The following is a 24,405-nucleotide window of genomic DNA, read 5'->3' on the forward strand; positions in this document are numbered from 1 at the left end:
AAAATCAATTCAGCCTGCTCCTCCTTTAATGCTAGGCGATCATTTAAAACCTAATGCCCTCACAGCAGACAAGCAGGGAAGCACAAAGAATCAATTCTGGGGCAGAAACCAGAGTGAGTCAATGCTGAATAAACTTTGCTTGGAAGAATTTTATAGGGAGAATAGGACAGTTGTAAACCATGGCAGGCTTTGGAGAACCATCCTTCTTGCTGCTGTTTGCTTTTTCTCTGGGGCCACAGGAATGGTTCTTGTTGTTTTGTCGCATCTTGTGGGTCAGATTTTTGCAAATCAAAGGCCAACATTGTATTTGGGGCTGGGCCCTGTTTTCTCCAAAACCACAAAATATGGTGAAGGAGATGGTCAGGTGGTTACTTATGTTGCACTAACATCCACCATGCTGCAAACATGTGGCGACCCTATCTTGGCTGTCACCACGATCTGAGACTGCCCAGTATTCCTAGAGAGAAAGCACAAGTCTCTCCAGCTTGAGTTAGGTCTAAGAGTTTATATACATTAGGGCTATGTCTAGACTGGCATGATTTTCCGCAAATGCTTTTAACGGAAAAGTTTTCCGTTAAAAGCATTTGCGGAAAAGAGTGTCTAGATTGGCACGGACGCTTTTCCTCAAAAGCACTTTTTGCGGAAAAACATCCGTGCCAATCTAGACGCGCTTTTGCACAAAAAAGCCCAGATCGCCATTTTAGCCACTGAGGCTTTTTTCGCAAAACAATACTGTGCTGTCTACACTGGCCCTCTTGCGCAAATGATTTGCACAAGAGGGCTTTTGCCGGAATGGAAGCAGCACAGTATTTCCGCAAGAAGCACTGATTTCTTACAGTAGGAAGTCAGTGTTCTTGTGGAAATTCAAGGGGCTAGAGTAGACAGCTGGCAAGTTTTTCCGCAAAAGCAGCTGATTTTGCGGAAAAACTTGACAGTCTAGACACAGCCTAGAAGTGTTAGAAAAAAGCAAGTTACCTAATGGCGGAAGGGGTAGAAGGATACCTCAATTGCTGATGCTCATTCTACCTCAGACCCACTCCAGCATGCCTTGGGATCCAAGTGAGCAACAAATTAACCACAGGCATACCTTTTTATCTTAGTTAGTATGCAAATACACTTATCAACTGCATCACCCTTTAAGCCTAATTTAGTAATGTGAACACCCATATAATGCATAATCATCCCCACGCGAAGAATATAATTACACCCGCCTCTGTTTACTGTTTACAGCTTTTTAGTTGATGCAGGCAGTTTTTACATCGCAAAACTCCTTGAATCAGCAACTTACAAGGGGAAAAGGAGATGTGACCCTGAATGTATACTTCAGAGCGAATGGGAATGGATAAAGGGGGATAGGAAGCAATGTTGCCTCTAAACTTTTCCATCCGTGTGAAGATTTTTTCCATCCATGTGCAGAATAAATGTGACATGCACCAAGACATGTGTGAATGTGCACCACCAGTACAAAAAAAACACATAGCTGGGGGTGCTCTGCTAATCAGCCAGGTGGCATCTGAATCTCTCCTGAAGGGCCGCTCAAGCTCCCAGCTTACAGGGAACACTGGTAGAAAGATAGCATTAATAATACATGGAGCATTCATTAAAAGTTACATCTTTGGTACAAGCTACGTTCTTAGCTATCCCAGCAAGCAGGAAAGGAGGAAAAAGTCTCTAAATCCATAGGGACAGTGTCTGCCAATTCTGTACCCACATCAACATGGTAATGATTACCCAGACCCCTTGTTTAACCCTTACACACCCCAACACTGCACTGTCTACACTTAAAGCAGCACTTTAAACTGTGTGGCCATAGCCCGAGCGCTGGGATGCGAGATCTCCCAGCTCTATGTGAACCATCTCCGCAAGGGGAATAGCTAACCGAGCTGGGAGCGTGGCTGCCAGCACCATAGCCTAGTTCACACGGGTGCTTGACAATGCTGTAACATGCAGCTCTCAGGGAAGAGGATGTTTTTTCACACCCCTGAGCCAGACCATTAGAGCGCTGTGAATTGCCAGAGTAGACTTGGCCTTGCATGGGATTTTCAGTCAATAGGGTAAATGGATCCAAACCCGTGAGTGGCTTCTCATGCTCCCTCACAGCCTGCTGTAGCAGGGTCTTGTCCTTGGTGAGCCAGGCTCGGAGGGGAATGCACTGAACAATGGGTAACACAAACACACAGGAAGACATGGACACTGCCGGCGATGCCTCTTTTGGCCCATCTACTATTCTGGGAGGAAGAGGGGAAGGAGGCTGACGTGCCTCTGTGCCCCAGATATTCCTAGCTTCTGCGATGGCCTCTGGGCAGCTGAACGTGCATTAGAACAAGCATTAAGCTTCTCCAGAGGCCGGAATCCCATCCAGCGCAGAGAGGGTTAATAATCGTCCTTCTTTCTTCATAGCAACATGTGGCAACCACTGATGAACGCAGAGCACCTAACTGAAGGGAGAATGGGTCACACCTGGGCTCATTTAGGACTGACCAGTCAGATGCCTTTATAAAGAGGTGCCTCCCAACTGCTGATGCCTGAGGACTGCAGTTAGTAGAAGGGAAGAGAGTTGTCCATATAGAAGCAAGTGAATTTTGCATAGTGGTAGCTCTCTTTCATTGCCATATTGCAGCTAAAGAGATTTCTTCTTAGCTTTCTGAGCAGTGCCAGTGCTTTCAAGCAGAGGATCTCCCCAGAATTCTCCCCTCTTTAGCTTGGGGTAGCTCAGGGCCAGGAGAAGTAAGGCACTGTGCCCTGTTCCTTTGTTTTCCCATTTCAACACACATGCTTTCTTGGGAAACCGCGAGGCAGCAAATGGGCTGCTGTGGTAGGGCTTTGCAGGGGTGATGAGCACCATCACTGAACTGACACAGGACAGGAAATACGGGCAGCTGGACCCCTCTCTGGGTTCAGAGTCAGCGGGGCTCTGGGCAGCTGCATGGTGGAGTCTGTTATGCCACAATGGGCTTCCTGCCACAGTTCAGCTCTTGAAACCAGTGTCTGTGCTTTGGGGAAGTGGACTGAGACTCAAGGAACACAATGGTAGTGGTAGCTGGATCACCCAAAGAAATCTCCTATAGACAGCTTCCTTGTGAAGGACCCAAATGCTGTAGCAATCAAACATGCAACATGACATCTATCACTTACTCACATTCATAAGAGCGGCCATACTGGGTCAGACCAACGGTCCATCCAGCCCAGTATCCTGTCTGCCGACAGCAGCCAATGCCAGATGCCCCAGAGGGAGGGAATAAAACAGGTAATCCTCACGTGATCCCTCCCATGTCACCCATTTCCAGACAAACAGAGGCTAGGGATACAATTCCTACCCATCCTGGCTAATGGCCATTGATGGACCTACCCTCCATGAATCTATCTAGCTCTTTTTTTTTTTTTTAAATCCTGTTAAAGTCCTAACCGTCACCACATCCTCTGGCAAGAAGTTCCAATGGTGCATTACAGAATTTCTCTGCCTATTGCTCATTATTAGTGATTCCCTGTCTGTCCCTCATCATTCGCACCCACATAGCCTATGGCAGTGTTTCTTAAACTGTGTTCCGTGGCACACTAGTGTGCCTTGGAGAACAACAGAGTTCAAAATGGACACCCTTAAAGAGGCAGGCAACCTTTTTTGTTTTTTGCTCAATAACTTCCCCCCCCTTTTTTTGTTGAGCAAAAAAATAAATAAATAAATCCTTGGTGTTCTTCATAAAAAAAAATTATTGTTTAGTGTTCCTCGGTCTTAAAAACTTTAAGAAACACTGGCATATGGGCTGGTCCAGTTTCGTGCAGTCCTGGTTCTCTACATTCTGTGCTGCTATTTAGCTCTCATTTACCTCTAAATGTCTTCTAAGAGCCCAGGAAGCAGTGGAAGTGTTGGTGATGCTGCTAGACAATATTGACCTCCCTGGGTTCAGCAAATTTCTCTGGTTGAGCACCAGTCAGGTCCCAAGGGTACCGGATTAGAGAGGTGCAACCTGTACTTACGATATGTGTTATGGTGTATCACACAATGTACCTGCCAGACAAGGAGTGATATAGCAATGACAAGTGCACCATGTTTCCCAAGCTCTGCAGTGTTTATTATAGTGCTTGGTGGTGAAGGAGACATCTGGCAGGCAGATCCCTACTCTGTCTCCTTAGCGGCCCATGGGACTCTGTGGGTGGAGAGTGCAAACCAGCATGGTGATGGCCAGCTAAAAGGCCCGGGGGGTTCCTTGTGTAAGAAAAGGTTCCTTTGGGGCACCTGATGAGAAGGATAAGAGGAGTGAAGTAGGTGATCCTATTTGCCCCCAGAGCAAAGAACAGAAGAGAGGTAGAACTGATTGTAAGCCCTTCATATACTTCTAATCAGTGGTGACTGGGGAAGGATGGGGGGCACTGGCCCCACCTCTTCCTGCCCCTTGCTTTGCCCCTACTCCTCCCCTCCCTGCCCCGCCTCTTCTCAGTTAGGCCTGCACCTTCCCCGCCGTTGCCGGTGAGTGGGCAACATGAAATGAACTCCTGCTGCCAGTGCCAACCCTCCTGCTGGCTGCTGGCTGCTGGCCAGCCCCTCCCCCATGTCACCCCTGCTTTGAATAATTTCATAATGTGCTTGGGTATGCGGTAAGAATGCTCAGCTAGATCAGTCCTGGCTCGCTGAAGTCAACACTGGATCAAGCCCATAACAAATGTCAGTCTTTATGGCATGGGTAGGGAACCTTTATTGGTGGTAAAAAGGGGCTGGGGCCACTGACCCACAGAAAAATCAGACAGGGACTGCACACAAGTGAGAAGCAAAAAAACCAACCCCAACAAACCCTTAATGAAATGGCCCCCGACTGAGAAGGAGAAAGACACTCCCCTATGGGGCTCCAGGCTAGCAGATTTTCTGTGCTCCAGCCCCACGGGGAGTGGGGTACAGTGGGGGAGGGGGGAGCTGGAGCACCAGCACAGGCTCCCCAATGTTGGGGGGATCCCTGATCCCAAAGCCAGACTGCATCTGCCCCCCGGGCCTTAGGTTCCCCACCCTTGCTTTACGAGCCTCCCAAAGAAGCCAGGAATGTCGCTGCTACTTGAATACTAGCGTCCGTCAGGCATCTCTGCAATGAAGCGGATGCCTTTTATCAACTCCCTTAGCATGTTAATATTCTGACAAAGAATAGGACAGAGTCCTGCTGTAGCCACTGGCTCCCTGCCAGAGCTCTCCACGCCCCCAGCAGCTGCCTGCAGGAAAATCAATGGCAAGGAGAGAGCAGCTTAAATAATCAAAGGGAGAGCCCAGGCCCTAGGTGAGGGGAATGGAACAACCACATGTGCTGCTGCCACATGCCCACGGCAAAGAAAACAGTGAAAGGCAGGCAGAGCAGACCAAAGCCCGGTTTGGCTGCCTCTCCTATTGCAGAGGAAAGTTCAGTTCCCTGTAATGTGTGGGAACAGTCAGATGCAAGCTCCTTACAGACCGGTGCTTCTCAAACCAGAGCCTATGGAGCGCTGATATCAATAGAGCTGCTACCACTGAACTAGAGAACATAAGAACAGAAGAGCGGCCATATTGGGTCAGACCAAAGGTCCATCTAGCCCAGTATCCTGTCTGTCGACAGTGACCGATGCCAGGTGCCCCAGAGGGAATGAACAGAACAGGGAATCATCAAGTGATCCATCCCCTGTCACCCATTTCCAGCTTCTGACAAACAGAGCTAGGGACATCATTCCTGCTCATCCTGGCTAATAGCTATTGATGGACTTATCCTTCATGAATTTATGTAGCTCTTTTTGAACTCTGTAATAGTCCTGGCCTTTGCAACATCCTCTAGCAAGGAGTTCCACAGATTGTCTGTGCATTGTGTGAAGAAACACATGGACAGTAAGATGGATAGAAAGATGGCTAGAAGGCCGGGCCCAGCAGGTAGTGATCAACGGCTCGATGTCAGGTTGGTGGTCGGTTTCTAGCGGAGTGCCCCAAGGTTCGGTTCTAGGACTGGTTTTGTTCAATATCTTTATTAATGACCTGGATGACGGGGTGGATTGCACTCTCAGCAAGTTTGCAGATGACACTAAGCTGGGGGGAGAGGTAAATACAATTGAGGACAGAGAGAGGATCCAGAGTGACTTAGACAAATTGGAGGATTGGGCCACAAGAAATCTGATGAGATTCAACAAGGACAAGTGCAGAGTTCTGCACTTGGGACGGAAGAATCCCAAGCATTGTTGCAGGCTAAGTAATAGTTCTGCAGAAAAGGACTTGGGGGTTACAGTGGATGAGAAGCTGGATATGAGTCAACAGTGAGCCCTATTAGGTTGCATTAAGAGTAGCATTGCCAGCAGATCCAGAGATGTCATTATTTCCCTTTATTCGGCTCTGGTGAGGCCATATCTAGAGTATTGTGTCCAGTTCTGGGCCCCCCACTACAAAAAGGATGTGGATGCATTGGAGAGGGTTCAGTGGAGGGCAACCAAAATGATTAGGGGGCTGGAGCATATGACCTATGAGGAGAGGCTGAGGGACTTGGGTCTGTTTAGTCTGCAGAAGAGAAGAGTGAGGGGGGATTTGATAGCAGCCTTCAACTTCCTGAAGGGAGGTTCCAAAGAGGATGGAGAGAGGCTGTTCTCAGTAGTGACAGATGACAGAAAGAGGAGCAATGGTCTCAAGATGGGAGAGGTCCAGGCTGGATATTAGGAAAAACTATTTCACTAGGAGGGTGGTGAAGCACTGGAATGGGTTACCTAGGGAAGTAGTAGAGTCTCCATCCCTAGAGTTTAAGTTTTGGCTTGACAAAGCCCTGGCTGGGTTGATTTAATTGGGATTGGTCCTGCCTAGGGCAGGGGGCTGGACTTGATGACCTTCTGAGGTCTCTTCCAGTTCTGTGATTCGATGATTCTATGATAAGCCGGAGCCAGCTGACCCTTCTCCGAGACTGGCTGCTGCAGGTTTTGTTGGTGGGTTTTTTTTGGCTGTGCAGACATACCCTTAGCCATGAGATCATCCTCCCCTCTCTCCTTCCCCTTTCCTCCTCCCATTGCTGCCAGATTCTGCCTCGCTCTTTCTCATGCCCATCTGCTAGAACAGGGGTGAAGAATCATTTTTGAGTCACGGACCGCTGACCCACAGAAAAATCAGTCAGGGACAAGTGAGAAGCAAAGAAAAAAAAACATGGCTGAGGTGGCCCCTGACTGAGAAGGAGAAAGACACTCCCCGCATTCCTCTTGCACACTAGAGCCTGGGGGGCAGAGTGGGGGGCTCACACTAGTAGATTTTGTGTGCACCAGTCTCACAGGGGTGCAGCAGGGGGGCTGGAGCACAAGAACCCTGAGCCTCAAGGGCCGGATCCAGGCAAGCGCGGGGCCGGGCCTCAGGTTTCTGTGCTAGAAGAGCCATGGAAAATGCGGTGAGAACAGGGCTAGTCCCTCCACACTCCCCTCCCTCCTGCTGCTCCCCTTCCTCTGTTCCCTGCCACGCCAGACTGGCGTGTGCTCACTGGCATACCTGGGTCTGCTTGGGCCCTGGCTCCATGCTCCCTGTGAACAGACGGCAGGGGCAGAGTGAGGATCTGGCTGGCAGGGAGAGCGGCTTGCAAAGACCCATCTGGCTCCAAGCGGCACTGCCAAGACGCGAATGAACTCTGCCGTACCGAGCGAACGGCATGACGGGGGAGGCGAAGGTGACAGATGACATGGGTAAAAATCCCCCTCCCCTATCCCACCCTACCCAAAGCATCTCACCCTGCGAGGGAGGACGTGTTCAGAAAAGGTTACCACAGGCATGAGGCTCAAGGCCACCAGACACCAGTCTCTTGTTGGTATTGGCTCTCCAGAGCATGTATATAGATGGGGGAGCCAGAGAACGTCACAGAGTCGGTCAGTGTCCAGCAGCCTATTCTATACTACCAAGCAAGGGCCACCAACTATTGCAGACTTGGCAGCACTGCAGAGGGTCCAAATAAACCCCGTTCTGTGAGCAAGAGGAGGGACATGCCAACCTAGGTCTTGAATGATGGAAACCTGCATGCCAAAGAGCCAGGGGAACATGGGTTAACCTGAAGCAGCTCTGGTGTTGCCGTGGCAACAGAATCTCTCTGCATGGGGTGGAAATGGGAGGTGTAGCATCAGCATGGGGTGGGGCTTCCTCTTGGCTGTCATTGGGGAAAAATGTCCGGGCACCAGAGACAGAGCCCTGAGCCCCAAGGCTTTGCCTGTGTATGGAGGAGGCAAAGACAGCAGAAATCCACGTGCAACCTGCACTAAGGCCAAGCTACACTAAAAGGGAAGGTCAAATCAAGATACACAACTCCAGCTACATTAATTACATAGCTGGAGTCATGGTACCTTGTTTTCATTTCCCTGTCATCCCCACAGTGGGAGGCTTAGAGCAAACACTCTCATCGGCTTCCTTTATTCCTCGCAGAAGCAGGAATACTGTCTGCTCTGAGTTTGATTTAGCGGGACTTAACGAGACTCACTAAATCGAACTCTGGAATATCGATCAGCTCACAATGGTGTCGATCTTCCATTTATTGAAGTCATGGCCTTAGTGTGGGCCTTTGGCCCCTGCCTATTCCACACAAGAGGTATAGGAGTAACTACTGCTTCCAGCTCATAGGCTTGGCCTGTTAGCTCCAGTGGTAGAGACTCATGTGCTTAAATTTTAAGGTCCTGGATTCAAACACTGCTGTTGACCCCTTGGTTGGCTCGGCTCCCAAAAGGCAGCTGGAGGAGAGCGGGCTCACAGAAGATAACTCTGTGGGTTGGCATAAAGTTCTTACTCTACAATTTATAACCCTTATGTGATCACGAGCAGCCAGGCATGGACTCCTTGGTTGAAGCCATTGCAGCTCTGTCTCTTTCCTCTGGGCTAGAGGGGAGACGTGTGGGGAGGGGAAGATTGGGAGTAGCAGATTCAGTATGTCTGATTCACCGTGGGGAAATAGAAGCAAATATTAACTGCCTGGCAAAGAGAAGTCTTTATGTGAAGGAGAACCAAGACCGGACTGAAGTCAGTGGCGCTAACACTGATTTCCACAGTCTCAGGGTGATGTTGGAGATGCCCTCTTTTTCCCCACCAGAGCTACAGCAGCAAATATCTGGCATGTCTTAGACACTACTGCACCATAACTGATAGCGAACAGTTTCATGGCAACTGACCATCACAATGTCACTTATCCATGTTCTCTCTTTCCATAAACTGGGAATAATCACTGAAATGTCACAGTGGCTGGGGAGGGGTAGCTGATGGACAACAAGGCTTTCCAAACGAAAATATGTGTTTCTGCACTAGGAGGAGTGTCTGATTAAAATGCCCAGGTGAGACCCTATGCATTAGTTGTGTTCTTCTGATGGAGTTTCTGAAGGAGCACTCTGAAAACTAGTTTGTGAGCATTGGATGCATGTGTCCTACTCTTCCCCCTCAGCAAAAGAGGTGGCCCCTGTGAGAATATTTAGGCTTCTGATTTTTTCCCCCTACAGGGAAAAAGAATGAGCAAAGGAATCTTTTGCTCACTCTCTGCGGAGAGACTTTTTAACTTTGGCTTCACGCCAGTAGACTTTTTGCTGTGATCAAGACTTGAGTCCTTTAGTAGCTCCCCCATCCCCAGGGTCACCTTTCGGATGGCTCCCAGCTTATTCCTCAGGTGTGGTATTGAGGGCTGTGTTTTCAAGGGCTGAGATTCCCAAACAATGCACTGGGCAGCTCTTGTTCTGTACAGCCGGCTGGTACTGGGTGCAGAGTAAAGCAAGGCTCTTGCAAACACGTATGCATTCAGTGATCACTGGAGACCCCCACAGGCACATTGATTCTTTCCATCTCTTGTCAAAACCTGTATAAACTATCCTGTATGTAGGGATTGCCAGATTGGATCATACCCAGCAGGGCCTATCTCTCCTAATATCTTGTCTCTGGCAGTAGCCAGTACCAGCTGCTTCAGAGAAAAACGCCAGAAAACCTTTAGGATGATTGGATAAGTAGCACTCAAGGGATGTTAATTCCTAGTGCCATTAGTTGGTTAATGCCTTGAAGCTTCAGGGTTAATATCCCTTCCAGGATTTTGGATTATTTTACTAATATAACAAAGTCACAATTTGCTCTAATTGGAGACGCTGATTCTGAATTCCCTTGACTTAATTTTAACCACTTAGTTCTACGTAGAGATGGGCCCAAGGTGGGAACATTCATATCTAGGTCTAAAGGGTCCCAAGGGTCAGGAGGAACGGAGATGCAGAATCTTTGCCAGATGCCAAACTTGGAATAGGCTGGAGGATGATGGTTATGAGGTTTCAGTTGAGCCAGATGAAGAAATGGATCATTGTTATTCTGATTACAGTAGCACCTGGAGACTTCTGGAATCATGGCCCCATTCTGCAAGGTGCTGTACGTTCAGACGGTCTCTGCCCCGAGACGTTTACAAGCTAAACAGACAAAGGATGGGCAAAAGCAAGAATTATCAGCCCCCATTTTATAGCTGTGAGGCAGAGAGATTAAATAACTTGTCGCACAAGGAGTCTGTAGAAAAGTCAGGAATTAAAGTCAAAGCTTCTACATGCCAGACCACAAGACCACACTCTGTGCATTACTTCCGGGGCCAGATTAAATCTGTATTTCTCTGTCTTTTTGTTGGCCGCTTGCATGGTTCTCTTCTAACGTGACCTGTTGCTTTGGCTTTTTCAGGAACGACCTTGAGAGGAAACCTTAAAAATGCAATGGAGTGAAAAAACGAATCATCTTGGGAGGAAGAAAAGGAGACATTCTGGTTAAAGGAGCAAGAGCCACTCAGCGCATTATGCCTTCTTCTCCGGGGAAAGCCAAGCTGTGCCGCCTTCAACGGAAACAATAACGCTGCTGGGAACGCCCCTGAATGGTCGAAGTGGTTTGGGGTGGGGGTTTTCTGTGTTGGGGGATCCTGTTTCCACCACTCCTTCTCCCGGCGGGAAGTTCTGGATGTACCCTGTGAAAGTTTCTACCCTGGAAGGAAGTCGGTCTTGCCAGTTGAAAATGAGACACTTTCAGATGAACTTGCTTCTCATCTGTGTGGCAACAGCCACCGCAATCCCTGTAGTGCCCTGGCGGGTCAAATGCCCACTGCAGTGTGTGTGTCAGATCAGACCGTGGTACACCCCCAGGTCTGTGTACAGGGAGGCCGCCACCGTGGACTGCAATGACTTGTTCATCTCCGCGGTGCCCACCAGCTTGCCAGAGGGGACACAGACGCTGCTCTTGCAAAGCAACCGCATCGCTAGGGTGGACCAGAGCGAGCTGGACTATCTGAAAAACCTGACGGAACTGGACCTGTCGCAGAACAGCTTCTCCGACATCTGGGACTTCAGTCTGAAGAACATGCCTCAGCTGCTAAGCCTCCACCTTGAAGAAAATCAGCTGGTGGAGTTGTCGGATAACAGCTTCTCTGGCCTGGCCAACCTCCAGGAGCTCTATCTGAACCACAACCAGCTTCGTAGGATCTCCCCACGGGCCTTCTCAGGCCTCAGTAACCTCCTACGACTCCACCTCAACTCTAATCTCTTGAGGACAGTTGACAGCCGCTGGTTCCAGGTGCTCCCCAACCTGGAGATCCTCATGATCGGAGGCAACAAAGTGGATGCCATCTTGGATATGAACTTCAGGCCTCTGTCGAACCTGAGAAGCTTAGTGCTGGCTGGGATGAATCTGAGGGAGATCTCAAATTTCGCCCTGGAAGGGCTGAGAAGCCTGGAGAGCCTGTCTTTCTATGACAACAAGCTGGTGCATGTCCCCAAGCGGGCGCTGCAGCAAGTCCCTGGCCTTAAGTTCCTGGATCTGAACAAAAACCCTTTGCAGAGGATCAGGCAGAGCGACTTCATGAATATGCTGCACCTCAAGGAGCTGGGCCTTAACAACATGGAGGAGTTGGTTTCCATAGACAAGTTTGCCTTGATCAATCTCCCTGAGCTGACCAAACTGGATGTGACCAACAATCCCAAGCTGTCCTTCATCCACCCCAGTGCTTTCCATCACCTGCCCCAAATGGAGACACTGATGCTCAACAACAACGCCCTAAGTGCCTTGCATAAGCAGACGGTAGAGTCCCTGCCCAACCTGCAAGAGATCAGCATCCATAGCAACCCCATCCGCTGCGACTGTGTCATCCGCTGGGTCAACAGCACGGAGAACCACATTCGCTTCATTGAGCCCCAGTCCACACTGTGCGCCGAACCCCCGGACCTGAAGAAGAGGCACATCCGAGATGTTCCCTTCCGGGAAATGACCGACCGGTGTTTGCCTCTCATCTCCGCCAAGAGTTTCCCCTCCCACTTGCAGGTGGCAGACGGTGAGAACATCTCACTACATTGTAGAGCCCTGGCAGAGCCAGAACCAGAGATCTACTGGGTCACACCTTCTGGGGTCAAACTGATCCCTTACTCGGAGGACGGGAGGTATAAGGTGCACCCTGAAGGGACGCTGGAAATACGCAAGATAACTGACCGGGAGGCTGGTCTCTATACCTGCGTGGCCCACAACCTCATTGGTGCTGACACCAAGAGCATCAGCCTGATGGTCAACAGCTCCTTCCCTCTCAGCATGGACAACCTGGAGCTCCTGGTGAAGGAAGTCCAGGCCTACCACATCCTTGTCGCCTGGAAGCCCCACCTCAACACAGTCTCCTCCAATCTCACCTGGTCCAGCTTCTCCTTCAGCTCCAGTCTGGATGTGACCAACGTGGCCCGGATCCCTGCAGGAACCCATGTGTATAACATCACCCGGCTCCACCAGGGCATGGAGTACTGGGCCTGCCTTCACGTGGCCTTCGTAAACTTGCAGTCCAAGGTGGCCTGCGTGAATGCCAGGACTAAAGAGGCTGGTTACCGGTACCAGTACCTAGAGAGCAGGCAGAGTGTCTTGACGGTGCTGGCCCTCTGTGTCTTGCTGCTTGCTGTCAGCCTGGTGGGCCACTATGGCTTTGGCTCCTTCAGGCCACAGCCTGGGAGCCCTGGGAAGCTGCCCCTGCACTGTCTGCCCTGGAATCTGGGCTCCTCCTCCGTGCGTGTGATCTACCCTCCTTTCATCAAACACTGGGATCAAGGCAGGCCTGGGGAGAAGCTCCTTGGCGTAGAGGTGCAAGCAACGCCGCTGGACTCGTGAAGGTCGTCCCTTTGGAGGGGCGTGGAGTGGGGGTGGCGGTTGCCGGGGTGGGGGAGCAGGCAAGTGGAACTATTTTTTACCAAAAATAAGAAGACTTGACTGACCAACGAAGAGGGACATGGCCAACGTCCCAGCCTTGCGGTGCCTCTCTGCCCCCCAGGCGTCACCCAAGTCACCCATCAGCATTTGGCCAAACAGATTGTTTCTCTTACAGACAACCCGCTATTACGGGATTGGGAGAGGTTCTCAAGTGAATCTTTGGCATAGCGAGGGACAATGAAAGGCAACGCCCAGAGCAGAGAACATGAGCAGCCATATGGTAGATCTACAGAGGACACCGAGCCCCCGGCAGCCCAGCTCTGACATGCCCAGCTGTTAGTCCATTAGCCGGATGGGCCCTGTCTTGGAAATACACAAAGGCCTTTCCCTTTGGGACTTCTTTTGTGTGTATGTGTGTGTGTGCGTGTGTGTATGTACAGCCATAGATAACCGAGACTCGAACCTGCCAGCCCTCTTATTCACTCACCCGCTCAAGGAACAGAGTGGGGAGAGGAGAAGATGACCCTTGGGCTAAGGAAACAAGGATGAGATGTTGTATCTCTGAATGGGCTAGTGACGCCTTCCTGGCTCCGACTGAATTCTGCTGTGAAGAGCCAATCGGATCCTATAACCCAAGAGCTTGATTTCAAGGCTATTTTATAAACTTTTGTGGATAATGTTACAAAAAAAAAAGAGGAAATTCTTGCTTTTCTGTTTTTGTAAAAAAAGAGAAACAAAAAAACCTTTGTACCCTGGTCTCTAGTTCGAAGGCTCCGTGCTAGAAAAAACATTGCTGAATGGTAGGGGTGGGAGGGGTGGACGGGCAAAATCTCTGAAGGGATGGAGGTTCCAGGAACACAGTGTCTTATTTCCAAATAGCTGCACTTTGCTCTCTGCACGTGGCCCATTGCATAACTTGAAACATCCCGAGAGATGAGAGTGAGAAGAGGCTTTATGGGGGGTGCGAGGGGAATAAATATTCTGGTCTTCAATGCTGTCATCACCTCCCTTTCTCTGATGAGCAATTTAACTTGCAAATGAAACATACCCGTGGACAGCATGAGTCCCATCCCCCCACCCCCATCTGTTTCTAATTATGCCATACCAAGAGACGATGCCTTCCGTAGAATTTCAAATCAGTGAGCTTGGGAGAGTTGGCTTCCCTTTGCTAGTGGTGTATGGATGTTTTTATTAAAAGCCTCATTTGTTTACTTTTAACTTTCTAAGGAGCCTTTAATTGGGGGTGGGAAATCAAATGGAAAGAGAAAGGAAGAGACAGGTGAGCTGGTTGCTGGAGAAACAGATGGATAGCTAGAGAGTGATGGAAAGAAGCCATCAGAAATGGATCAGTGTAAATAGACAACAAAATAATTTTCCCACCATGAAGTATAAAGTCCATGGTTATGAATGTTGCTTTTTCTTTCTAAATCTGTGCAAGAGAGTGGTCGTAAGGGGCCAGAAGACAAATGATTTGGTTAATGTATATCTGAGACCAGCACCTACCTATATTAGTATACTGAGAGTTTTAAATTAAAAGGCATGGGGAGATGAGTAGCAACTGGAAGTACAGGTTGAACCTCTCTAGTCCGGCACTCTCTGGTCCAGCATCATCCGTGGTCTGGTATGATTGTAGTTAGCCAGATGTCCACTTATCATGGGTGTGGCCACATTTCCTGCAGCCCCATAAAGTTTGTTTACAGCCACCAGTCCTGGCTCTGTGCTGTTTAGCTTTAAATTACCCTGAATGTCTTCTAAGAGCCCAGGAAGCAGTGGAAGTGCTGGTGATTCTGCGAGACCATACTGACCTCCCATGGTTTGGCACCCGTCAGGTCCTGAGGGGGACAGGTTCAACCTGTAGCCACATGTATTGGCTGGTCTTCTGCATCTTTTCAATGACCTGTCCTCGTAAATGCTCTGACAGCTGGAAATTCAGCTAGGACCAAAGCCCTTTGAAGTCAATGGGTTGTCAAGCAGGACCTTAGAACGAGAGTGACCAGTCTGCTGGACGTTATCAGCCATCCACTGAGGGGTATGCGATGCCCATTGGGAGAATTAAGGAAGGCTCTAGCATTCTCATGTACAGTGCTTTGATGTGGTAGAATGGCATTGAGAGAAAAATCTCAGCACAGATGTATCGACATCAAAAACCTACTGCAGACGTTGGCATGGTTGGCAGTCTAATCTTAGTTAGGAGAAGGCCAGGGCTGGAGCCGCGGGGAATGCTGGCATTCAATAACTGGGTGCCCTGGCAGAATAGCAAGTGGGTGAGGACCCTGGACTGGAATAGCAGGGAGCTGCATGTCAGGACTGAAAGCACCTGAAGGCATTTGCAGGGGAATGTTGCCCAGCATCTCCTGGGATGATAAATCCCTCCCTTTGCTCCAGAACCAATTCTGTTCCCTGAATTAAAATGTACAGTGACAGAGGGAAAAGTTCAGCAAGATGAGCTGGAATCCCCTGCAACAAAATCTGACATACCAGCAAATAAACAAGACCCAGAGGCCAACATGTACATGGCTACGCTTTGCTGGCGCATCTATCAACATAACAATGCCCTTCCCTTTTAGGAGGAGCTCTGAGTTGATCAGAGAGAAGAAATAAAACTTAGACCGAGAGAACCTCGTGGTTCTCCTGCATCCCCAGTCGAGGAAATAATGGCAGACAGCTGCCGTGTGTGTGTGTGTGTGTGTGTGTGTGTGTGTGTGTGTGCGCACATACATGTGTGTGTGATTAAAAGTGAAAATGGCATGAGATGTGAAGTCCCAGCCTCCGTGATTCGCTAGGTGAAAGGCAAAGCGAGAGATGAGATGAAAGAAGCCACTGGGAGTGTGTGTGCATGTGTGTGTCTTGCTCTCTTGTTCACACACACAGCTGGCCCCTCTACTCCGCAAGCACCGTGGGTCATAGTCAGCGTCAGTGGATGCACACACATTGCTAAGTGGGCCCTGGCTAACATGCAGGCACAGCTTCCTGTTAAGACCCTCAGTCAAGGGCACCCTGCCCTGCTTGCCCTGACAAAGGAACAGAGGCAGTCGTCTCTCCAAGTTCACCAGCCACACATCCCTGCAGCCCTCCCAGCTCTGTCTTTGCCCTGCATTTACAGGGAGGGGGTTGGATGCCTTAAGCCACCTGTTCAAAGCCATCCCTGCTTTACAATCCCCTGAGAGTCTGCTCTCCCCTCCATTTGCTGGAAAGAAGCCACTCAAATGGAGATATGAAGAGACTGCCACCATCTCACGATGCAAAACCCATCACCGCATAACTGACCACCTTAGCAGAGACTCCACGGATTGAATGGGACAGAGTCGGAACTCCTTTCTCAAGCCCAGAGGCGGCTACTCCGGGCTGGGTGTGAGGTGTGCTGGTGGAGTAGGCTGGGAAGCTTATACGCTTCATGGTGGCTGTAGTTCCTTGGATAAACAGAAGCTTGAAAATTACTTCATTTAAAAAAACAGCCCTGACATACTGCTCCCCCAGTGAGCCCTTGGGAGAATGCACAAGAAAATGGCACAACCTCCTCAGCAAGACAGCCCTTCCATACACCTGCTCTGTGATGCAAGATCCTTCCCATGTCACGCTAGAAGGACTATTTGACATGGTGGAAGAACACTGAAGAAGTTACAGACATCTTCAAGTGAGGGGTTCTATGGCTCAGTGCCTAAGCTCAGATTTCGATTCCAATCCCACATCCCAGTACGTGTCCCATGTCCCGCGCTGGCGGGTTTGAAATCAAGATGAGAGGTTTACAGCTTGTCTCTCTCTCTCTCTCTCAGCTTGAAAGTTAGGAGTGTTGTTCCCCAGATCCTCTTGCACAGCTGGGACTGGCACCATGGTTCTGTTTCAAACATCAGAATAACAGGCTGTTCCCCACCAGGCAGACACACATAACAATTACTATGTCCCTGTCCCAGCTGGGAGCAGGGGGCAGGCGCCGTGGATACAATGCCAGAATAACTCATCCCACGCAAAGCACGCCCCTTTGATACCACTGCCTGGAGGCTGCCTCTTCCTGGCTGAAATAAAACGCCAAAAAAGTAGAGAACAGTTTAATTCTCAAAACCATGGGAAGAATCTGCACACTCGTCCATCCTAAATGAAACTGGAGCTTGCACCTCTCATGGGGGAATTGCAAGACCTTGTTAACACTTGGATGTTAGCTACCAGGGCAAAGGGCTAGCCTAGGTGTGATTGACACCAGAGGAAGTCACACATGGAAACGTCCGTGCACTAGCGGCAGGTCAGCACTGAAAACTTTTGCTAATGTAACAACGTCAGCAAGGGGTGTGATTAGTTTTATGACATTTTTGGACCATTGTAAACACAGGGACAAAAAAATGGTTTTGCCTGTATAGCCAAGTTTGTCTGGGGGACTGGGGAACTTATAGTGGCAAGAACACTCTTTGGCTGGTATAAACTAGGTCTACAGTAGAATGGCTTTGCTGGTCTAGTGGTACTGATATAATTATGCCAGCAAATCTTTCCAAGGCTTTGTCTACACTGGGACGGTTTGGCGACAAAAGTGCTGTCAACATGTAAAAGTCACCGAAAGTGAAAACCGGTCAAACCAGGTTTTTTTGCTTCCCATTGTTGGCATTTCATGGCCACATTGCTAGCACCTTGTCGACATCCCACAATGCAGCACGGTGGGAAGGCAGAGGTGATCCCTGCATTTCTTGGGATTCCTTCCTAGCTCTGTGAGGAATGCCAAAGTAGCACAGCAGTCTCTGTAACCCTGCCGCTGTGTTCCTAGCAGGGCAGAACAGGAGCATTCTAATGATTTGCTCTTTTTGTTTGTTCCCCAAACAGAGCAGCTCACCCAGCTGTCAGATAAGTCCCAAAGCTTTGAAAGGGGAGGGAGGTGCAGGCCTGCAGGGCAGCAGAGATCACAGAAAACTGAGCACCACCATCACACCAGGCATTATGGGATACTGACAGAAGCCAGTTCTCTCAACAAAACAGAGTCCACACTGGCTCTTTGGCCATAATAAAGGGTGTGTCTAGACTACATGCCTCCTTCGACGGAGGCATGTAGATTAGCCAGATCGGAAGAGGGAAATGAAGCCGCGATTAAAATAATCGCGGCTTCATTTAAATTTAAATGGCTGCCCCGATCTGCCGATCAGCTGTTTGTCGGCAGATCGGGGCAGTCTGGACGCGATGCGCCGACAAAGAAGCCTTTCTTCATCGGCACAGGTATGCCTCGTGAAACCAGGTTTACCTGTGCCGATGAAGAAAGGCTTCTTTGTCGCGCATCGCGTCCAGACTGCCCCGATCTGCCGACAAACAGCTGATCGGCAGATCGGGGCAGCCATTTAAATTTAAATGAAGCCGCGATTATTTTAATCGCGGCTTCATTTCCCTCTTCCGATCTGGCTAATCTACATGCCTCCGTCGAAGGAGGCATGTAGTCTAGACACACCCAAAGGGAGAGGAAAAGACAAAAGTCTCTTGCAGGGCTGGAAGTTTTTTGTTGCCAAAACTGGGTGTTTTTCCTGACAAAAGTTGCATTGTAGTGTGAACACTCTCACAGTTTTGGCCACAAAAGACAGTTTTTGGTGACAAAATGTGCCAGTGTAGACTAGAGCTTTGACAAGGCAATTCAATCTAAAAACAGTTGCATATTTCCTTATTGAGCAGAAGCTTTCACTCAGCCCTTATTCCATATGATGCTTCTTACCAGTCACAATTCAGCCAACCGACACTAATCAGCAAAGCACTTAATCGCATGCTTAGGACCCATTGAAGATTTGCCATTGACTTCAATGGGACTTAAGCACAGGTTGAAAGCTAAGTATATGCCTAAATACTTTGCTGACTGTAAACCACTTTGGAGATTCTGTGATCCCAAGTGCCTTCGATGGAACAACTCACATATGTTAAGACAAGGGTGTGAGGGGTCCGGGCTTAAAACTCCTTTCTCCTCTGCTTCTTTTTACACTGGGGAAATCCACACACACACAAAAAATCTGGATCAGTGTTAGATCAGCTGGGAGTATTACCCTGTAAATTTCCCAGGAATAGACATGTCCGTGATTTAATTCCAGGCCTCTCAGTTCTATAAAAAACCTCCCTTATTAATCAGTCATAGAGATGATATTTTCACCTCTCTCCTCCGCCTTTGGAATGAACTTGTTCCTACGTGTGGCAGAAATGTAGCTAACCCTCAAGCAAAACAAACACGCAGCCCTTTTAAAGGCTGTAATTTTGTAGGTGTAGAGAAAGGACATCTGTGATCATCACTATCATTAGTGTTAATGTTACACTGGCACCGGAGGTGAGGTTTCAACAGCTGCTTGGTTTGTTTATTTTACCCTAATACTGATTCCTGTGAGTGGGAAATTGTGTTTGTTTATTTCTTCTATTTTCTCAGTTTCCTTCCACTGACTTTGGGACGCACAGTGATACTTAAAGAGCTCTGGAATATAATTAATACAAAAATACACTACAATGATCGCCAGCACTGACGTGGAATTGTTCTGTCCTAGGTGGGTGTTTCCTTTTCCCCACTCCTGTCTGCTGTGGGATCACAACTGTGCTAGCGAAAACCCAGCTGCTCTCACTACAGCTGTGTTTAAACAGCTCAGAACATGGCACTGGGACTTGGGATCAATGTTCCCTCTTAATTATTTCCATCCGTGCGTGGAATACATTTTGTTACTTGCACCAAGGCATGTGTGGATGTGCACCACCAGAAGAAACACATGCTGCGGGCTATGAGCACTCTACTAATCAGCTGGGAGGCATCTGAATCTCTCCTGGGATGCTTAGGATGCCAAAAGTCTGTTCTTGACTACCACTGACTCGCTTCCTGACCTTGGGCAAGTCACTTAGCCCCATATTTTCAAAAGTGGTTGCTGTTTTGGTGTGCCCCAGTTGTTTGGCATCCCAAACTGAGAATTGAATTTGCAGAAATGTTGAGCTATCCTGGCTCAGCGCCTATGCAAATCAAGGCCTAGGGTCAAAATTTTCAAAAGAACTCAGCAGCCACGCCTGGCACTCTTCTGAAAAGCTGGCTAAAGTCAGAATGTCACTGCCTAAATGGGAGGTGAGCTCTTTTGAGAATCCGGTCCCAGGAGTTTCCAGCCAGGGCCTCAAAATGAATGGGCATTTCAGAAAACGTCCTCTGTGCCTTAATACTGGCCTCTCTGAAGTGGGAACAATGATAGTCACTGACGCGCCTAAAATGCTTTATCTTCATTGGAGAAGCACTGTGTAGAATACACTTTTTATTACTGTGACAGCTGCCACTGGCTATTTTTGCCTTGTTTCCAATTGTGTTTTCCTTTCCCCTCCTTGGAATGTGTTGCTTTCTGGAAGGACAGAGGGGCTTATTGGTCTCGTATTAGCATGGTTTCCATAACCAATGATGTTTTTTTCCTGACTATCACACTAGTTAAATAGTACCAGAGAGCCCATCTAGCCTGGCTGTACAACCAAATTTAACAACAACGCTTAACTATGGTATAAACTCAAGTGTGGTTAAACCACCTTCTAATAGGGTTTGAGCAGCCAATGCAGAGAGATACAAACTACGTTAGTAAAGGATGATTCAGCTAGTCAGGTAGACTGGAACAAATTGATAATGGCTGACCTGGTCCTGTATCCTTCCTCCTATTGAACTTTAAGGGGCCCATTCTTTATCGGCTCTGGGATCTTTACCCTTAGTCTCTAAGGTGCTGCAAGACTATTTGTTGTTTTTCAAGTTTTTAAAGGCCAAGGTAGATACTAAAGAGAACATAAGAATGGCCATGCTGGGTCAGACCAACAGTCCATCTAGCCCAGTATCCTGTCTGCTGACAGGGGTGAATTCCAGATGCCCCAGAGGGAGGGAACACAACAGGGAATCCTCACATGATCCCGCCCATCACTCATTTCCAGACAGAGGCTAGGGACACCATTCCTACCCATCCTGGCTAATAGCCATTGAGGGACCGAACCTCCATGAATCTATCTAGCTCTTTTTTGAACCCTGTTACTGTACTAGCCTTTACCATGTCCTCTGGCAAGGAGTTCCACAGGTTGACTGTGTACTGAGTGAAGAAAAACATTCTTTTGTTTGATTTAAAGAGAAAGATACAACCCTCCATTTACCCCCTCATGCTCAATGTTCATTTCATGGGGAAAGGAGTTGGACTCCTTCCTGCCCTGTAGCTGGCAATGCGTTCACAGAAGCCTGAGGAGTGATACCCCAGCCTGATTTTTATCCTAGCTAATGTACCTATTGAAACTATTCATCTCGCAGTGAAATTCTCCATTGTGGAGAGAGCCAGCATGACACCTTTGCATCACATAAGCCCAGTTTTATAGGGCTTATGTGCCTTTGTACTACCTCCTGTGCACAAAGGAAAATTTCACCTTCTCCTTCTTGCAATTTGAGTTGTTTGCTTCGGTAACCTCTCACACACACTCACGCGTGCATGCGCGCACGCACACACACACACACATGGCTGCCAGTCTATATTTAGCTTGTTTCCAATGATGTTTTCCTTTCCCCTGCTTGGAACGTGTTGGTTTCTGAAATGACAGAGGGGCTTATTGGTCTCGGCTCCCCCCGGTTCATTTTTGAGGTCCCTCTGCCATTCTCTCGTCTTCTTTCCAAAGCAAAGGTCCCAGTCTTTCTGGCTCATACAAGGGGGCAGCCTGGTTACACAAGAGAAGCATCCTAGACAAGCGCAGAGATCTCTGTGACTAGAATGGGGGAACACAAAATTCCATGGGGCTTGGTTGAAGCACTGTTCTCTCCACAGTGTTTCTGGAGCACCGCGCTGGCACTGCCATTCCCAATGGTTTGGGGAAGAGCAGGATTTTAGCCCTAAGTAAAGAAATCAACCAACATCCTTTGTCATGTGGGCAGGCTATACAAACTCTGGATACTCTTTGGTCCTGTCGTGGCACCTTCCTGCTGCTTCAGCTCTGCCCGTGCATCTTAGCTCTCCCCTGCAGCCCCCTCTTCTATCTGGGCATCATTCCCCTGCACTGCCCTGCTGATGCTCCTTGTTCCTGACCTGCAACACACACTGATTCCAGCCCCGGACTTCCATGCTGGAAAACCACTGAGCTCACCCTGAAACCACTGAAAACCAACCACAGAGTCTGATGGAGTCACAGCTCACCAGAGCTTGGAAGGAGAGCCTGAGAAAACAGAACTGGCCATAAAAACAGCTCCACTCTGCCTCCAGGAATCATTACCTGGAAGATGGCCTGGTGATAACATTACTAATCAGGAGGGACTAGTCAGAGAATGAACCTTGCTCTGTGAATTAGAACAGCTGCAAATTTTATAGGGCCTCATGATTGGGACTTATGGGTTCTCATCCCACCGTGGACTGGCTTGTGCAAATGAAACAGTTGTGCAGAGTAATTTTTTGACTGCCTGGAATAAGTCACTTCAGCAGAGAAATTGATAGGCTCGGGGCGTATTTCTCGCTTTCCTTTGAAAAGCCTATGAGCTCCTGAGCTAACCCAGCAGGATTTCCTGGACAAAAGTACCAGATCAAAACCCCTTGCATCTTGGGGGGGTTAGTTCAGACCTCAACTTTGTGTCTTGGGCCCAATCCTTATAAAACAATGCAGACTGGAACATTAGTCCTGCTACCACCTTCCTGCATCCGCCTTTTGGAAACTGCAGATGCAGAGTTGGAGCCAAGGTCTGCGGTGATACATTCAAACACCAAGAGCAAAGCTGGCAACTTGCCACAGTGTCCCAAACCCACATAAAAATGCACTGGAAAGAAATGCAATTGAAAAGCAATGCATTCGGCCCTACTAATCACTTACGCTTGTCTCTTGCCTCTGACTCAGTGAATATAAATAGTGTAAATTTGCCAGCAATATCATCCTGCCCTTGATCAGCTTTGCCCTTGTCTCCTAGTAACCTCAGGGTGGCCTGTTTTAGGACTTTATTGGCCACACTTTGGGCATGGATGCCCCTCTGCCCCTAATCAGCTTTTCTCTGCAGCTAAAGCTTAAAATCAAGACGATTTCAGGTCATTCACGGAGGCGATAGATTCCTCATTTGGTCCCAACTCAACAAAACACATACTCTGGCAGAATAAAAGTCAAGAGTGTGAGGCAGCCACTAAAAAAGGCTAATACTATTCTTGGCTCTATGAACGGGGGGTCCCATGTGAGACACGGGAGGTAATTGATACTCAGCACTCGTGAGGCCTTGGTACTGTGCCAATTTTGGAGCCCACGCTTTAAGAAGGATGTGGATCAATTGGGAAAGCCTGGAGTCAAGCCGTACAAATGATCAAAAATTTAGAACTGATCAGTGAGGAATGGATAAAAAATTGGACATATTTAGTGTAGAGAAAAGAAAATGGAGGAGGGACCAGATGACGTAGCCTTCAACAACGTTAAGAATGGTTATACAAAGGATGGTAATCAACTATTCTCATGTCCACCAAAGGTAGGAGAAGTAAGAGGCTTAATGTGCAACATGAGAGATTTAGGTTAGATATTAGGAAAAATTTCTAACTCTAAGGATAATTAAGCCCTGGAACAGGTTAGTTAGGAGGTTGTGCAATCCCTGTCCTTGAAGGTTTTAAAGACCATGGTAGTGTAACCCATACACCTACTGGGTGTAGTGTACTGTCCCGTGTAGTGGCAGCTAGACCACTTAGGCCTTGTCTGCACTAAAAGGAAGATCGCCACTGCCATGATCGATCTTCCGGTGTTTGATTTAGCGAGTCTAGCTAAGACTCATTAAATTAAACTCAGAGTGTGCCCCTGCCAGCATCCGGTACTCCTGCTTTGTCCACACTTCTAAGTTTAAAGCACAGTGGCAGTACTTTAATGAAGCAGTGTGGTCACAGCACCAGAGGTGGGAGAGAGCTTTCTCAGTGTGCTAGGTTTACCACCTCCATGAGGAGAGTAGCTAACAGTGCTGGGAGCTTGTTTACATTAGTGTTTTACACTGCTGTAACTTGCTGCATTTGGAGTGGGGAGGGGGAGTTTCACAACCCTTAAGGAGAAAGTTACAGTGCAGTAAAATGGAAGTGTAGACAAGTCCTTAGACACTAACAGGGATGGTGTCGAACAGATATACTTGATCCTGTAATAGATAATCTCTCATGGTTCCCTCCAATCCTACAGCTCTGATTCCATAAAATCCTCCCTCTTCATCAAAAAATTCACTAACACTGATTAAATGAGACGTAAGCACGTGCTTAAAATTAAAACCGTGCTTACGTACACTACTGAATCAGGGCCTTTATGCCCACTATATGGAGAGGCGTAATCCTCAGCATGCCAGGGACTAAAAGCAGGACACAATGTAGGCTTCCCTGCAG

General features: G+C 48.5%; 1 protein-coding gene across 1 annotated transcript in view; it reads left to right on the top strand.

The window, feature by feature from the left end:
• Positions 1 to 14,323, top strand: part of LRRN2 (leucine rich repeat neuronal 2) — a 105,824-nt gene extending 91,501 nt beyond the window's left edge. Inside the window, exon 2 of the mRNA XM_006133072.4 lies at positions 10,628 to 14,323. Coding sequence (XP_006133134.2) covers positions 10,898 to 13,072 — 2,175 coding nt within the window. The 5' untranslated portion in view covers positions 10,628 to 10,897 and the 3' untranslated portion in view covers positions 13,073 to 14,323. The remainder of the gene's footprint in view (positions 1 to 10,627) is intronic.
• The last annotated feature ends 10,082 nt before the right edge of the window (positions 14,324 to 24,405 follow it).

Source organism: Pelodiscus sinensis, chromosome 27 (assembly GCF_049634645.1).
Source record: "Pelodiscus sinensis isolate JC-2024 chromosome 27, ASM4963464v1, whole genome shotgun sequence".
Taxonomy (NCBI): Eukaryota; Metazoa; Chordata; order Testudines; family Trionychidae; genus Pelodiscus; species Pelodiscus sinensis.